Below are 18,501 nucleotides of genomic sequence, written 5' to 3'. Positions count from 1 at the left end.
ACCCCGGGCTACTGCTTTGTGTGCTTCCCAGAGGGTACTGCCCAATGCCCCTGACCCAGAGTTTTCACTAAAGTACAGTTGCGTTCGTTCTCTAAACTTTTCTTGAGAGTCTTTGTCTTTAAACTACCAGGGGGCTAGGCATGGTGGTAAGGAATAGGCTCTAATTGGACCCTGGAATTGGACCTCTACAGGAGAATGGTCAGATATGCCCCTTGCTTTATGTTGCATCCCTCCGAAATGTCACACGTGTATGGATTGTATAAAGAGGTGGTCTAGCTGTGCCCCGCTACCATGTGCTGCCGAAACGTGTGTGTATTGTCTGTTGGTCAGGTTGTGAAGTCTCCAGAGTTCCGAGAGGCCCATCGCTTCTGTAAACAACCTTAGGGTGGCTGGCCTCCCACCACGGACTATCTCCGTGGTCCGATCGAGATCGGGGATCATCACTGCGTTCGTGTCCCCTCTCAATATTAGTATACCTGGTGGCATATCTAACAGTGTTTTTCTAAGCTCAGGGATAGTCCCCCCATGGAGTTTTGGTGGAATGTAAATGGAGCACATGTTCAAATTCCACCTCTCCCACGTCCCAGCTATCCCCACAAACCAACCCAGCGGGTCCTGCCAAATACAATTTGTCAAGAGACTTACTGCATTTCTTGTTATTATCGCCACTCACTGGGAGACACATGTGAAAGCCATGTGGGCTCGAAGGGTGTACCCAAACCTGTTGAGTGCTAAGTAGTGGTTGCCTCGTAAGTGCATCTCCTCTAGGAAGACAAGGTCAGGGGAGTGCCTACAAAGGTACTGTAGAACCATGTTCCTCTTTATTTTGTCACCCAAACCATTGAAATTCCATGTCATGATTTTCAGTGTAGCCGTGGATTGTGGTGCCATGTCAGAAATTGAAAATTTGGCATCCCATCCCCCCTCCTGCGTGCCCGCCCTGCCCCCTTGTACCGGTGCAATTGCCCTACATAATGTGCTTGGAGTGTTCTCAGAAGTGGATTGCATGAACCATAAAATAACCATAACTTTTAAACTTTATAAAACAACCCCATTCCTGATGACCCTCCACCCTGCTACCCTGCTCTGTAGTTTTAAACTACCCACGTCCCCAATTTGCAGAGCGCCTGTCGCCCAACTGGAACCATTAGTCTATAAACTGGGGTTGGGTAGCGCTGCCACATGTAATCCGAGGGCAGCCCTCCCGCTCACCTTCCTTTATCAGTTTTGATACTTGCCCTTTAGCACGACGTTATTGAGGACCCTACTTCTGTACTCCCTACAAATGTGAAGGGCATCTGTGTACAGCCATGTTTCTCAATGTTTCCACTATTTCTTGTGATCAGTACCACTTCTCTTCTTGCCGTGGCCCTCCAGATGTGCCCCCTGCTATTCCCCTGACTTTTTCTTTCATTCTGGCTCAGGAGCAGAAGAGGGCTTCTCCCTGAGCTTTCACTGTGTTGCTCTTGTGGCGACAGACATCCTCGTACTCAGAACCACCCCATCAGCATGGACAACACCTGGTGGGCTACCGCACTCTGCAGCCCTCCGACCCCCACGGACCATGCCAGAAACCTCGGCATCGTACTGAACACCTCCCTCTCCATGAACACGCAGGTCAACGCCGTCCCGTCCAGCTGTTTCAACACCCTCCGCATCTGCCGAAAGACCTTCAAATGGATCCCTCCGGAGTCAAGAAAGACTTTCACCCACGCACTCATAATCAGCAAATTGGACTACGGAAACGCCCTCTATGCCGGTATCAACATGTCTCTACTCCACAAGCTCCAGAAGATACAGAACACTGCAGACAGACTCGTTCTCGGCATCCCTCTACATGAGCACATCAGCCAACACCTACGGAACCTCCATTGGCTCCCTGTCGAGAAAAGAGTCACTTTCAAGATACACACCCACGCCTACACAATATAGGACCTCAATACCTCAACGAGAGAATCACCTTCCACGTACCCAAAGGAAACCTACGCTCCACCAATCTCGCCGAAACCCCGCGCCTCCACAGAGCCAGAACAGGGGGAAGAACCTTCTCCTACATCACGGCCAAGATTGGTAACGAGCTCCCTATTGGCATCAGATGCGTCCCCTCCCTGAACACCTTCAGGAAGGCGCTCAAGACCTGGCTCTTCGACTGAACGGAACTGCTGTCTCTCCACCCCCCCCCCCACCTCAGCGCCCTGAGACCCTCATGGGTGTGTGGTGCGCTTATAATTCCCTGATTGATTGGTTGTGTCTTTTGGGTCCCTGCGTCTTCGGGTGTTTTCTTGTCACGGTTGTTTGTTGCCTGTTCTCCCTTCTTCCAGCTACAGCCCCATTCCTCATCAGGTGATGTAAAGTACCAAGACTTGCCGTTGTCTAGCACCCTGATTTGGCTGGAAAGAGCATAGTATATTTGATGTTCTCAGTCCGCAGTGCTCTTTTGACCTCTTGGAATGTGCCTCTTTGACCATGAAAGTGAAGTCTGGGACGAAATGGATTATAGTATTTTCATATGGCAAGTCATCCTTGATATGAGCGACTTGTAAAATTGTGTCACAATCTCGATAATTAGAGGTCCGTGCAATAATAGTCCTTGGGATGGTCCCCAGCTTTGACGGTGGTATTGGTGCCCTGTGTGCCCTTTCCACTGAGAAAAAGGTTGAGTGTCTTTTGGGCTGTACATGGTTCACTATGAGGTCCTCCAGGAACAGATCCACACTGGGGCCCTCTGCACCCTCCGGAACGCCCACCACCCTAATGTTGTTTCTGCAGCCCGCCCTTCTTGATCTTCCAACTTCGCCGTTATTATCTTGTGGTGATGTGTGAGCTGTTGTATCTGTTCTTCCATTTTCTTGGTGGCGGATTGCAGTTCTTTAATGTTTGTTTCTGCCACAGCGTGCTTCTCTGAGGTCTTCTTCATGTCTGCCCGCAGGAACGTCACCTCAATAGTGACTGTTCCGCCATCTCTTGAATTTCTGGTGCTGTAGCGCCTTCTGTTATTGTCTTCCTGGCTAACGCGTATTTATCCAACTTGTTGGTCCGGGGGTGGCACCCTTGGGCCGCACGTCGTTCCAAAGTGTGTGTGTGGGGGTGTGTGGTCTGCTCTTTCTGTCCCGGCACCAATCCCTTTTCAGTTCTGCATGAAGTTGCCTGCTGAGTTAGCGAGTGGGGGTGCCTCTATGGCCCCCAATAAATGGAGATGTGACCTGGAGAGAGCCTTTCTCTCAAGGCCAACGATTCTTTTCCCCTCACCGGCTTGATACCACAGTCTCTCCAAAGAGCACTGTTTCACCAATCAGCCCACAGTCCTGTATGAGCTTGCATCGCCCAGGATACTCTCCCCGTTCCGGGCTCTGGGATTTCACCTGGTCGGGGCAATCTTCCTCCGCATCTCTAGCCTCTGTCCCCCACACATCTCACCCGGCCTCTGTGTAGCGAGTGCCTGACGTGCACCAACCGGTCTCTCCTACTCTTCCGTTGCCTCTCCCCACGTCCGGCAAGCAGGGCAACATGTCTTTGCCTTTTTCTCTCGGACCCTCCCCTCCTGCCACTCGATCCCACTGGGGAAGACTGTGTCAGGCCTTGCCAACTCCCACTGCCTGTCAGTCTGGCCAGGTTACCTCCCGGCCCGCGGCTCCCGCAACCCTCGGCCGAGTCCCCTCTCACATTGGGAGATACACAGGGGACTCTAGTTCGGCTCCCTGTGCTAGTGAATCCATATGTGGCTGCCCATCCCCCCCTGGCCAGGGATAAGGCAAGCCACTGGGTCGTTTTTGGCCTCTGCATAGGCCCGTGAAGCTCTTTCAGCACCTTCCGGTGCCCTCTCACACCACTGGGGCAAGGTGTGCCGAGGAGGAAGGGAGTTTGCAGTACGTCGACCGCACCCTGGTGTCTGCAGGGTCTCACCTCCAGGCAGGTTCAATCTTCAGCTGGAAGGCCGGCGTCTGCGGCATCCTGCCGGGCCACTCACAGGCCCGCCACCCCTTCCTCCGACCTGCCTCTATGGATGTCCTTTTTCGGCCTCACTTCGGCCCCAGGCGTGAGTCGCTCCTTGCAAGTTGTGCTGAGGGGGTTCAGAGTACGTCGCCTGCACCCATGTGTCTGCACGGTCTCACCTCCAGTCCGGTTCATTCTACCACTGGAAGGCTGGGTCTGTGGTCTCCTGGCGGGCCACTCGCAGACCTAACGCTCCTTCCTCCGGGCCTCTAGGGACGTTCTTTTCCGGGCTCGCTTCGGCCCCAGGCGCTCCTCACATCGGCACTCCGGTGACCCTTGATTCATAGAGTCGGGCGGATGATAGGCGGATTATGCTGATAGCCGGTGGGCCGCCTCGGAGCTCTTCCTGTTATGCGGCCATCTTGGCTAGCGCCAAGCCACGCCTGTGAAAAAGATATTTAATAGTTTTAAAAGATTTTAAATGAGACCTGTGCGCTTGTTTGCTAAAGTTAAACATAAACTAAACCAGCAGTTCAAGCACACTCCTGATAATAACAGACCTAATTATATAAATTGTATTAAAGTATCACAAATACAACTCAAGATGGAAGAGATGGGAAACTGTTTTCCTGTCATGGCAGAAAAACACATTGAGGAGGACCCTAAAGTAAGAAGCCAGTATTCTGAACCGGATACTGCTTCAGGATATAAAACTTCAAAAGACTAGGACATATCTCGAATGTGAGCGATGTCTTCTGCTGACAGTTTGTAAGGTGCATCTTTACTTTAAGGCAGATGAATGAAGACGTGAAGTGTCAGCACTGTCTTCCAACCAATGGGGACTATAACCCCCATTTGTTTGGGTATCGACAACGAGAAGCACATTTGGCAATTTAGTGTCTGCCTACAAAAGGGGATTGTTTTCACCTCCTTTCATCACCAACTTCATCTTTAGGGTTCCGTCCACTAAAGCAGACCTGCAGCCTGGTGGTGACGTGCAGAGGACCACAGAGCAGCGGAAGAGTACACGAGGATACAGAGACGGATGTCCATTATTAAATATTCCGTTGCCAGTCGTATAAGACAGGCAAGCAGAGACAAAGGCGGTCCCAGTGGCACATTCTGCACAAGTATATAACAGTCTGATCTCTTACTGCACATTCCTATTCTGCATACTGCTCTAACAGCGTTAACATCTCCTTCCTTAGAATAGATATTCACCACAGAACATAAATCAAGCCTTTCCTTAACTTTTCTGTATTTGCTTGGAATTCATATATGTAATTTTTTTATACAATAAAGTCGAAATCCAAGCATTCAAATACCACATTTTTCAGCTATCTTTATGCTGTGCCTAGTTCCTTCATGCTTAGCTTTTATAGCATAAATCTAACCCGCAGGGATGACAGAGATTTTGAAAGTGATGAAAAGAATCGAACATAACCCCTGGCTCAATGGACAACAGAAAAAGGCCAGTGTGCAATACACAATTAACAAATATGCATAGGAACAGGGAAGTGGCTGCATATCTGGTCCTTTGTGGTCATGCAGAGAGGCAGAATCGATGTGACAATTCATTTGTTTTAAAATAAAACCGGTAGTTGAAGACTATAAAATGGAACACTTAAATTATAATGAATTCACAAAATATTTATAAACTGAATAATTCAAATGAAGATATCGAAAAACCCAAAAGGGGGACAGTGGTGTGATTAAAAAAAAAAGGAACTTAACTATAAAAACATTTATTTATAAAGAAATGAGAGAAGGAGGAATAAAATGCATTGAAGCTGGCCAACGAAAGGCAGCGAGTTTGAATAAATATTTTATGGAGGTTTAGGAAGTCCATCTTAAGAATAAGAACGTTGACTACAGGTAGATTTCCCTGTTAAAAAATGGCTAATGACCAGAAAGTATTAGTTTAATTACATTTTGTATGGAAAAAGCATACCCACTATCAGTTCTGTGGTTTGTGCAGCTCCCCTTGTACAAGCATTGTTTTTTTTTATTTTCTTTATTTATTTTTTAGGTACAATACGAAATGATATTCAACATTGTTTGCAAAAGCATGGTTAGAACAATTTAGAAAACCCTTTCCCACATGAGGACATTTTCTGAAAAATAATCAAAATAAAAAAGATGTAATATTTTATAGTTATTAATATTAGTATTGTCCAAAAGAGAACCCAATAATACATTTGAGAAAGTGAGAGGTACGTAATTTTTAAAAATATAATTTCCTGTATACTTTGTTTCTGTCCATAAATTAAAAACTTTAACACAAGAAAATAGCATATGATATTTGTCAACATTGTTTTCAGGAAATGACGAACATAAATTATCGGCAACAGTAACACTTATTTAGGTTTTTACTGGTACAACTAGTAATACAGTTAAAATAATGCTTGAGTAATTGTGAGAGTTTTGGAACATTTGTTTGTATTGACTCAAAGAAAGTTTTAGTTTGGATTGGGGGGGGGGTGTTTTGTATCTTTGGGTAGCTTTGGAGCAATTCTCAAGAACCATTAGGCAAGAGTTCTTTGTTTCCTGTAATGCAGAGGTTCTGATAGAAGAGAGTCAGATTTCGTAAAGGACTGTCTCCCAGGTCAGCTAGACTGCTTTTGTGTCAAGCGTTTCAGGTAGCCTGAGCATATGGCTTGCGACTGAAGGAGGCATTTTAAAACTAATCTGCGCTACTATAGGAAAGCCAATTAAGAATGATGAGGAGGGGATGCTTTGTTCAAAACGTTTTTCTCCTTTCATTGTGAAATTAAATCAAAAAGCCTAGAGAACATCCAAAATAGTTAAGGTAGGGTTTGGTGAATCCTGACCTGACATCAGGGAAAAAAATGTATCCATTGTCTGGAAGTTCAAATTAATTATCAGTGGTGCATTTTAATTTCTATGTTTCTATGTTTTTCCTCATTCATTAGTCAAGGGCATTGCCATTGCAGTTCCATAGCAGCTTATCATTCCACCACTGTTTCTAACTCAGAAGAACAGCACGCAAGCCAAAGTGTTTTTGGTCCTAATGGAGGAGGGTGTGTTGTGATCAATTTCCAGGCACTAGTGGTCAATGTTGTCCTCAGTCAATCTTTGATTGGGTTATATTATATTTCTGGCATTTGCAGGGCATACAACGCTCATTGATAGGGCCTCAAAAATGTTGTTCGCCAGGTGGTGCCTCTCTGGACCCGCACAGACCAGGGAAATCATTAATGGCTGCCAGGGCATTGGGTCATGCCCATAGCCGTGTGCATTGTGTTGATGCGGATACTGCATGCACATGTACTGCATAGGAAAGTTTGGTGCTGAGAACGGAGGACAAACCAGCATCCCTAGACTAAATAGGTTGTTCCTAGGGTCCTGGGTTGGCATATGACCCTGGTAACAGTATATGTGGTGTCATTGTGTCCTGTAATGTAGTCCTCCCGTCTAATGCGTGCATAGATACGAGGGCAGTGGTTTGGGTTGCGAGATTCAAGTTAAATCAAGCAGTTGTTACATGGATGAGTAGCTATGCTGCTGCTTTTGTGAGAGCACCCCAAGTCAGAAATGTCTGTGTCATGAATAGTGGTCCCTGAGATTTTACTCTAAGCTAAGGCTTGATCTCATTGTGCACAAGTCGCATTAGTCACGTCCATTTTTTGCAGCTACCTCTTTTGGGACGACTTAAATGAATATTGGTTGAGTGCATAACCTGATATTGTTTCATTGATATTGCTGAATTATAATTATTTTGAGTGACTCAGCCTCCCAAGATTTTGTGAGGCTAGGCCATGGCAGCACGAAGAGTTCAGCAAACTCGCAGAATTGTGAGACTGACTCGTCTTATGAAACATTAGATGGCAGCGGACTATTTAACGGTAGATCGTTTGATTGTCACTAGTATTGGTGTAAATGTTTACTCTGCACAGTCCATTTTCATGCCACTTCAGTATAAACCTGATTACTTCTCAAGTTACTTATTCACCTCGTGGGGTTTTGTGGCATCTGCATTTTTTTTTTCACCTCCATCATCTACAAACAGATGTAAAGATTTTACACCAGTTGCCGTATTACCAGCTATGGCATCAAGGATTCGACTTATCACGTGATGTCAGTTCTCACTTGTGTTATACAGAGCAATTTGGTGTTAATGCTGAATATTTGTACTCTGGGAAGTGCTTCTTAATCGGCAGTCATCTTGCGCTGAACTCTAAAATATTTTCCCTTCATTTCCCGCAGGTCCGCCTTCACCAACTAAAGCTACAAAAGTGGTAAGTGCTTGCATGGTTCAAATGTTAATAGTTTTGAATGTATTGCCCTACAATATGTGGTTCAAATGTTATTAGATAAGAATGTTTTATCCTGCAATCTGTGGTTCAAACGTTATTAGTTGTCAATGTCATGTCCTACAATCTATTGTTCACGATCTCTTCTCTCTCCCTTAACCTCTATTTTCACTCATTCTTATTCTCTTAGCGGGACAGTGGATAGGGGGACAGCCTAACAGTTACTGTGTAACTGTAGTGTCTACAACACAGCCAGTTTGGGCTGCCACCCTGTAATGACAAAGCGTTGATGAATATATGTGTAAAAATCATTAAAAACATGTTGAAATAAACATTAATGGTTGTGAATGTCTATGCCCTACAATCTGTGGTTCAAACGTTAGTAGATGTGAATGCCTTATCCTACAATCGGTGGTGCTGACGTTAATAGTTGTGAATGTCTTGCCCTACAATCTGTCGTTCAAACATTAATAGATGTGAATGTTTTGTCCTACAGTCTGTAGTTCAGACGTTAATAGATGTGAATGTCTTTTCCTGCAATCTGTAGTTCAAACTTTAAAATATGTGAATGTCTTGTCCTACAATCGATGGTTCAAACGTTAATAATTGTGAATGTCTTGTCCACCAATCTGTGGTGAATATATCGCAGTCACATGGTTTGTGGCATCTTTTACAGCAGAATACTTTGCACATTAGCCATTTGTTCTTTGTTAGATGTGTAAAAGATGTAATAAAGGTATGCACAATGTTTTTCATAAATCAGATATAGAGTATATTAGGAGAAGTCCTGAATGTAATTTTCTATTTATTATATATGTTTGGTGAGAGAGGGGTCATTGGTCATGAAACGAAAAGCCTTCAGTGTATAATGACACAACCCTCTCCTCCTTCAACTCTGCATGTATGGTTTACTTGGTTGGACTGACCTATAGGGCAATCAGGCAGTACCTGAGGGGCTGGCCTGGCACGCCAGTGTGTGGCTATGTTTTTTGGAGATTTGTGTACCTGTCTTGTACCATGGTAGGTCGGCTCTTACTGTTGATTTCCCTGATATTACCACCTACCGTGCCTGTAGCTAGTACAAATACATGCAATCTCCCATTCCTTACTAAACATCTATACGTATTTAAAAGTTCAAAGCTGCCCTATTTGTAAACATGGGACTTTTTTTTTAAAGCTATTTGATACGCTAATGCAGCCCATTTTGGTTTCAGTCCGACCATGATGGTTTATGCAATGCGTTTGTGTTGAATTGATTGAACAAGGTATGTACCCAAGATCAAAGCGCAAAATGTGTTAGTCACTTTAATAAAATCCGTGTTTCACAAATAGCTGTGAAATATTTTCCACATTTCACGGTTTCCTTTGAAAAAATGTTTTTGTACCACTCCATCTAGGGCAATTAAAGCACCCAAACATACATGTATATGTGCTGAATGTAATATGCCAAAGGCAAGCCCATCTGCGCCCTTCCATGCCTGGACTGCCCCCAATGCCAGAACGCCTGGCTCTTCCACCCAAAGAAGCCACATCTCCGAAAACCTTCCTGCCCTGGACCCCACCCGGACGCACCAACAATCTCTACTGATGCACATGCCCACGGACCACCAAAGGACCATGCTCTTGCCGACACTATGCCTTCAGCACTGAAACAACCGACGACACCAACAACAACGCCAATGCGTCCGCACATGCTACTTCAACTGAGACCCCTGCGATGACACTCCAGTGCATCCTACTCAACACACGCTCTCTCGGGAAACACACCACTTAGTTTTGGAACACGATCTCCTCCCTCACCCCGAACGTCATCTTTCTCACAGAAACCTAACTCCACTCTGCAACTGCACCGGACATCACCACCGCCATTCCCGAAGGTTACAAGACAGCACACCCGGACAGAACCAACATGCACGGAGGTGGAATCGCCATCATCTACAGGGACACCATCCGCTGCACAACATCCCCGACGACTCAACACCTGTAATGAAACACCTCAACTTCCAACTCCACGCAGATGGGAAATGCACCATCAGAGGTACCCTTGCCTACAGACAACCAGGACCACGCCCCAGCTTCGGCAGCACCATCCTGGAAATCATCGCCCCGCGAGCAATTGACTCTGAGGACTAGATCTTCCTAGGGGACCTCAACTTCCACTTTGACTGCCCCAGCAACGCCAACTCCACCGATCTCCTGGAAAGCATGAGCAAAATTGGACTCAAGCAGCTGTTCACTGACCCCTCCTACACAGCAGATCACATGCTTGACCCCATGTTCACCTCCAGCGACCGAGTCAGATACATCCACAATACACCACTCACCTGGTCTGACCACCACAGTGTACACTTCACTATCGCAGGACCCAACTACACCGACTCCTCAGATCAACACTCAGACTAGAAAAAGAGATCATACGACCAGTGAAACGAATCAGTCTGCTCCCAACTCCCAGCCCCAACACACAACCCCAAACAAGCAGCAAAGAACTTTGCCCTGTGGATCACAGAATGTGCCGACGTCATTGCCCCCGCCAAGTCACCCAAGGGCAAAAAGCAAAGCAAAAGAGCAAGCTGGTTCACTGAGGAATTACACTCCACTAAATGCAACGGCTGACAACTCGAAAGGAAGCGGCATACCAGCAAAAAGCCAGAACACTGCACCGCCTACAGGGCTGCTCCCAACCAGTACCACCACCTCCTGAAAGAAACCAAGAAGAATGACCTAGCAGAAGTCAGCGTGAACCACAGCAAAGAACTCTTTGCTATTGTGAAGGAGTTCACCAATCCTGCAGCGGTCATAAACGACATCACCCCCTCCCAGGAACTGTGCGGCAGCCTTGAAGATTTCTTCCAAAACAAGATTGTGGACATCTAAGAAAACTTTGAACGCCATCCCTCATCCACAGACCGCATCAACCAGGTCACACCCATGAACACAAACGCCGAACACCCTCTCACCCACTGGGATCTCCTCACCATGCTTGACACCACCCCCATCATGAACTCTGGGGTACCCACAAACCCATACCCTCACCACGTTTTCAACCTCGGAAGCAAAACAATTGGCAACCAGCTCAGAAAGGTCGTGAACACCTCCATCACACTGCCTCCTCCCTGAGGATGGGAAACATGCTGAAGTGAGGACCCTCCTGTAAAAGTTGAAGAACTACTGCCCCATCTCACAGCTCCCTCACCCAGCAAAAGTCCTCCAGAATGTGATTAACCAGCAACTCCTCAAACACCTAGAAGACCACAACCTCCTGGACTGCTTCCAATATGGATTTAAAACTAACCGCAGCACCTAGACAGCCCTGATAATCACTGACGACATTAGAGCTCTCCTGGACCATGGGGAAACCACAGCCATCATCTTCCTGGGCCTGTCCCCCGCATTTGACAGTCTCCCACCACATCCTGGTCAACAGACTCCACCACATCAGGATTCACCTCAGAACCCAAGATGATTATCTGCGGAGTCCCCCAAGGAGCATCCCTCAGCCTGACTCTCTTCTACACCTACATGACCCCCCCGGTCGACACCGTCAAATCACACAGACTCAACATCATCGCCTACTCCAATGAGTCAAGCTCACCCTCTCTCTCTCTCACAATGAGTCATTCTGTCCTCCCCGTGGAACGACTCCTGGTGAACGCCCTCTGGCTCACACAGACCACGTTCGCAACCTCAGCATCATCCTGGATAACAAGCTATCCACGAAGAAAAAAGTCAGCGCAGTCTCTTCCGCCTACTTCCACACCCTTCGCATGCTCCGCAACATCTTCGGCTGGCTCCCAGTAAACACCTGAAGGACCATCATGCAGGCCCTCATCACTAGCATATTGGACTACGGAAATGCGCATAATTTAGGAATCACCATTCTCCTCCTGAAGAAACTTCAAACAATACAGAACTTAGTGGCAAGACTCATAGTCGAACTCCCTAGAAGGACCCTCATCACACCCCATATCAAGAAACTACACTGGCCTACAAGGCCCTGCACAACGGAGGATCAGCATACATAAATAATCACCTAACCTTCCACCAACCATCCAGACACGTCCGCTCAGCCTCCCTCTACTTTGCAGACACCCCATGGATCCGCCGAACCAACAACACAGGGTGCTATTTCTCGCACCTGGCAGCCAAGGCTTGGAACAACCTCCCTTTGCACCTCAGGACCCCACCGTCACTCCAACAATTCAGAAGAGACTTAAATACCTGGTTGTTAGAATAAACTACCTCCACGCAGCAGCGTTCAGCTCAAGCGACTCAAGACCCTCACGGGAGATTTGCCACACTATACAAATGATTGATTGATTGATTACCACTGTATAGAGTGAGGAGTAAGTCATGGGTTTTGCCGTGACATTTTTTTCAAGTATTTCTGTTTTTGAAGGAATATTAGCTATATAACCCAAACCATGATGGATGACGTTATGTTTTGTTGAAGACTCTTTCGGCTGAGCAGTAAACACCTTTTTTTCTCATATCAATTTTCTATGCTTTAGTAATGTGTGAATGTACATTTATTAGTACAGTTCCTCTAATTAAAAAGTGTTATTGGGCCCCAAATTTGATATATTTAATATCAGGATGCAAAATTGTTAAATTGTTGACCTATTTTGCAATAAGGGGATCTGGTGACGACACAAGCAGATAAGCAACTAGACCAAAGGCTAAGCGGTTTGTAAATGTTACCAGAATGGCAATTAGGGGGACATATCACCAATTATGTATTTTTTATAATACATGTTTATTTGGTGGTTATCTTGAAAAGGCTGATTTTTTAATAATAGACTCTGATTAGAATTAGAACACTTAAATTTTGTTTACCTTTCATGAATAAAATGATGATAAAATATTGGTACGGCCAACTGGATGTATGCAATGCGATGGCTGCAGCATTTACTGCATATTGATGCATTCATCACGTTGCCACTTAATTTGTACAAAGAAAAATTCTATGCAATATAATTTTCCCCTTTTCGCACATATTTTAAATACCCATGCTGCATAATGTGTTGCTTACTGATGTATAATCCTAGTAGCTCTGACAATGGTAAAGTTCAGTAAAGTGGCTTGGGGGAGGTCTGTAATTACGATGAAGAAGACTGTATTTCATATAAACGTTCAATAACAACAATATGGCAAATTCCTATGGGATTATCCAAGTTATATAATGTGTGTTTGTTTTTTAAAACAATGTTTCTAACTTCTGAGAGGGTGTGTTTAAAAACAGTCACCCGGGTGAAATTTGTAGTTGTTGTAAAAGTGAATTGTGTATTTTTATAGCTTTTATGTGTTATTGTGATTTGTAGTGTGAGCACTTAGAGTTCTCCTGCAATGTGTTTTCGCTTCCCTCTGGAGTGGCGCATAAATCCTTTCAAAGCCCCAGTCCCCGGAAGGATAACTGGTATGACAGTTGCTCATATTTCTGGCGACAGAGGAGCAAGTGCCCACGTAAAAAGGCAGTGTCCTCTTAAAAGCAATACTGCCGTGCAAGTGCCAGGTGTCGCTTGATTGTGTTGAACACATTTCAACCCTGTCAAGTATTCGGGGAATCAGGTTGACGCGTAAAGGCCCTTTCAGCAGAACAGGAGATGTCACCGAAATTACATGTCTGACAAACTGTCAGCAGAAAGGAAAGACTCCAGCAAAAGTACCGAAGGAGGATTTCCTTTCAGAACGCCACACCTGCGTGTGGCACCGCAATAAAACCGCCGCTCGCGTGCACATTACCAGCGTTGCTTGGCCTGGTAAACGCGCAGTTTCGTACCATTGTCAACAGACGAGGGATGAGTTATATAACCTTTGTGTGTCTTAATGAATTCTGGCGCTCGCTCGCTCGCCCGCCCGCCCGCGTTTCTTATCGATGTTCGTGGTCCTGAGTCAAGTTAATTTCCTGGAAAGATGAAAAGACCCTGAAACGAAGAAATGTTATGAGTTCTGTCATTCTCATCACAGCAGGGCAGAGGTGAAAAAATGTAATGCGTTTTGCCCGACAAATATTTGACTAGGTTACAAAACTGATAGTAAAGTAAGAATTCTGCTAGTTATAACCATATAATGCATTTTAAAAACAGTTTTTAATATGTTGTAGGTGTATGCAATAAACCTATCCATGGTTCTGTTTTTAGGTCTAGTTTGGGCAGCAGATGTTCTGCGCTGCGCTGTGCTGTGCTGCACTGCGAGGCATGTTGTATTCGAGTATAGACTTGCGGCCCCGCCCACTCTCCACCTATATTTGTCATTGGCTTGTGTTATTGTCCTTCGTTAATGCTGGTTTGTGATTCGTTAACTGGCTTGTTAGTCCCTCCTTAGTACCGCCTTGTCTTCATTTGTAAACTTCCATGAGGACTGGCCCTTTTACTTCTGTTGTTACACAGTATGTCTTATTTTACTCTGAAAGCACTATTTTCTTTAATGAGTTTCTCCTACGGCAGGCACAACATGCTTTCCTGCAACATTCAGCGCACGCTGCACGCTTTCACTTTCCAAGCAGCCCGGGACAATGGCGGCTGCTTCTTTGAAATGAAATAGGTCTCGCATTTACAAGTGTTTGAGCTATTGGCATTGTACATGACAATTACTTTTATTTATGTTTTTTTCAAAACAGATAAATGAAAGGCATTGTCATTTACAATGCCAATAGCTTAAACTCTCGCAAATGCGAGACCTATTGCGTTGCAAATGCTTGTTTAATGACTAGCTTGTCAGTAACAGGAATGCAGGCATATGTCTTATTTGAAGGCAACGTGGTTCTAGCTTACTTCTGTTACTGACTTTTTGTCTAGTAGTATCTTGCTTGCTGGGACTAGTGTGCATAATTAGGAGAAACGCTCTACGGACCTGCCAACGCTTACCAACTGTCATCATCATAATTTTCTTTCACCATATCTGCCATCAAAGTGCACATAATCAGCACATATCACTGCTTTTACAAACGATTAAAAACGCCATTACATAGAAAACGTAAAATAGTATAAAAACTTTGCTATGCATTTATACAACTAAGATACATTAATTCATCAAGTGATGAAAAGAATAAAAGCATGAACAGTTCAATATCAATGCATGCATGTGATAAAAAAAATCCTGTGTCATATAAATAGGCATAATAAGGGCAAAGGGAGAACCTAAAGGACTGCAGTTCCAATTATGCATTGACAACTGGACCTAATGCTGCATTAACCTTTTTCTTTCTAAGCCTCCTGATCATTGAAACCCGTGAAACTGCAAAAACTACACATTGGCTTCTTAGTTTTTAGAATTCTCATTGCAGCTTTATACTCTCTGACATCCTTATTGCGACATAGAGGTAAGATCCACTTTTCCCTATTACTTTCATATGCAGGGCAGAATAACAATATGTGCTCTACCAACTCTGTAATATGATGGCAAGATGGACACAGCTTTTCCAAAGCTCCAGGTTTTTTTCAGTTAACTGTAAAAGAGTGGAGCAGCAGGGACTCATATCTGAATCGTAGATAGAGCTTCTTGGCCGCTACAGGCTTTATTTCTTCGAGGAACATCACTTCTGCAAATTCAATCCTTCACCATGAGGAAGGAACAGGTCAGCTGACCCAAGCTAGACTGACCTTGCATGGAGCCCTGTTTGTGTTGCCAATAACCTCTTTTAATTGTTTCTATGGTAACTGAGCAAGCCTCCTCGGGGGTAGCCCAGTTTGTCCAGGATTTTTTTTGACATGCCCAAGCCAGGAAATGGTGCCTGAACCTGGAATACGCAGCACCTCCTCAAGGCCTAGTTGGTATGTGCGATGCTCTGGATAAGCCCAGAGTCTCCTCCAATATAAAACAGGCCTAACATCAGCTCTATCCGAAATATGCCTGAGCCCAAATCAGTTCTTAGGGGGATTACCGGGGAGATAATGGAGAGGCCAGTCAATTGTCTCATAAAACAATTTTCAATTTCCCCCAGCGTGGTTGCTTCCGTCTTGCCCAACAACTCATCCCCATAGAGTACAGTACCTAATGCCTCGCTGTTATACATTTAAAGTGCTGGTGTAATTCGGTAGAACTTTACTATTAAAACCCGATTATTCTCCTGTGGATTATACTTCATTTTTTCATAATTGTAATGTGCCTATTAAAGTTCGTTAAGAGTTCGAAGACTCCGCCTTCTACCATGTGTATGGGATAGACTCAAACGCATCCGGAGTGCCATTCCTGAGCCAAGTAACTGATGTAACCCATCCAAATCACTTTCAAGCTGCTTTAAATCAATGCAAGCGCTGAACTGTAACAACAAAATACGTTTGTTCCTCTATTGACATGAGGCAATGAACATTAATATCTGGTGTAGCCCTCTGCATTGAAAAGAACACAGTAAAGGGCTTCCTTTGCTATAACGTCTTCCATGGTGTTTTTTTTTGCTTCAAAATTCTTGTGGCTTGCTCTCTGACAGAGACTAAGGATGGTTGATTTTGGCTGGGATGCTTGAGAGCCATGAGAAGATGAGCTGAAGAAAAAGAAGGCCTTGTCACTGTGCATTTATGATGCCGTTCTCCAACTGAATGAGATTCACAGCACCGATTGTGCATACTGGTGTACATTATTTCTCTTGTAATACTACATCCAGTTTACTCCAGTATTGGAACTTTCATAGATTCCCATTGCTTGTATCATTCCCCGTCGTCGGACTGGGAGCCTCGGTAATAATAAATATATATATATATATAAATATATACTTAGGTAAATACACCCTCATAGGTGTAAAAAATAAAAAATTAGGCCTAGGCCTCATTATATTTTGTAGCCTATAGGTGTCCTTATGTAAAAAGACCCAAACTCACATTAGCAACCAATCAGATTAGCCTCACCCTGTGGAACCTTCCTGAGAAAGCTCAGAGCCTCAGATTTTCTACCGCATCGTTGATGACAGGGAGTCTCCTTAGAGCTCTGCTCTAACTTCTACTTTGAGGTACTATTTAAGCTGTTTTTGACAGGATTTCTTTGAATTTTTACTATGGCTGATAAGGAAAAGAAGAGCCTTTTCAGGCCTTGTGCCACTTGTGGCAAAAAACGACTTTATACTGAGGATAAACACAAGGATTGTATATACTGTTTATACCCTGACCACAAGCCAGAGGGTTGTAAGATATGCAGAATGATGTCTGTTAAGACCCTTCGTGATCGTGAAGGAAGGTTACTTCTTTGGCTTAGAAAGTTGGAAAAGAAGGAGGAAGTGGTTTCTAGTGACGATGAAGATGCCAGATCATCATCTTCCAAGACATCTTTGAAGAGGGGTGTACCATCTGTGGAAGTTTCATCTGAACCCCCCTCAAAGGCTATGCGTGGGACCTCTGATAGGTCTGGCAAGCCCGGGCCTAGCGAATCTCCTCACGAGAGTGTAAAGGAGAGGGAAAGGCAAGCACCTCAGGTGCAGAAGGCAAAACTGGATGAGGGCTCGGCTGGGCCTTCACATCAGGAGAAAGTTTCTAAGTCCTTCAAAAAACCAACTGTAGAGGCTTCAACAGTGGTCAAAAAAGGCTCTAAAGCCTCTGTGGTGACTTTGTCTCTTCATACGTCGACGAGCCATCCATCGACGACGAGGATGACGACGACGACGGCGTCGACGAGGACCTCGACGACGATGCCGTCGACGAAGACTGGGTCGACGACAGCGTCGACGACGATGACTACGTCGACGGTTACCACCTCGTCGACGAAGACAATTCCGTCGACGATGACTATCCCGTCGACGGTGGCAATCTCGTCAACGATCTCGTCGACGAGGGCGAGCCCGTCGACGATGGCCGTTCCGTCGACGATGACGAACCCGTCGACGATGACGGGCCCGTCGACGATGGCGATCCCGTCGACGGTGAAGTTTATTTCGTCGACAGTCCCGTCGACGACGGTTCAGACTATGGAGATGCCGTCGACGGCAGGTGATAGAGAGGGCGCCAGGAAGAGGAGAATAACTCCGGATATGACTTCACCTAGAAAGGTGTCATCATTACCCCCAGCCCTATTGTTGGACGAGGATGAGTACTCGGAGAATGAGATGTATGGGGATGCATATAGTCCATCTCAGTTGCATCTGAAATACCACGATTCTGACCAAGATGATGAGTACTATTATGGGCAGGAGCCGCGACAACAAAAACAGGTCGCATACCAGGAAACTCAGGCACAACAGGGCACGGTTACAATGCCTATGAGTCTTTTGACAGACTTGAGAGCAATGCTGGAGGAGTATAGAAGCAGGCAAGGGTCGCGACCAGTGGAAGGTCAGGCGCAGGTTCAGCCACAGGTGATGGCAGTTCAG

The 18,501-nt window shown here is 45.3% G+C and overlaps 1 protein-coding gene across 3 annotated transcripts in view; it reads left to right on the top strand.

Annotated features, from left to right (window-relative positions):
• MAGI3 (membrane associated guanylate kinase, WW and PDZ domain containing 3) overlaps positions 1-18,501 on the top strand; it is a 1,411,302-nt gene that overhangs the window by 1,009,271 nt on the left and 383,530 nt on the right. For all 3 annotated transcript variants that reach the window (XM_078644434.1, XM_078644433.1, XM_078644435.1), the window contains one exon: positions 8,161-8,192. In XM_078644434.1, the coding sequence (XP_078500560.1) occupies positions 8,161-8,192 (32 nt within the window). The remainder of the gene's footprint in view (positions 1-8,160; positions 8,193-18,501) is intronic.

Source organism: Lissotriton helveticus, chromosome 5_1 (genome assembly GCF_964261635.1).
Source record: "Lissotriton helveticus chromosome 5_1, aLisHel1.1, whole genome shotgun sequence".
Lineage (NCBI taxonomy): Eukaryota > Metazoa > Chordata > Amphibia > Caudata > Salamandridae > Lissotriton > Lissotriton helveticus.
Note: the sequence above shows the minus strand (reverse complement) of the source record. Positions and strands in the feature narration are given on the sequence as shown.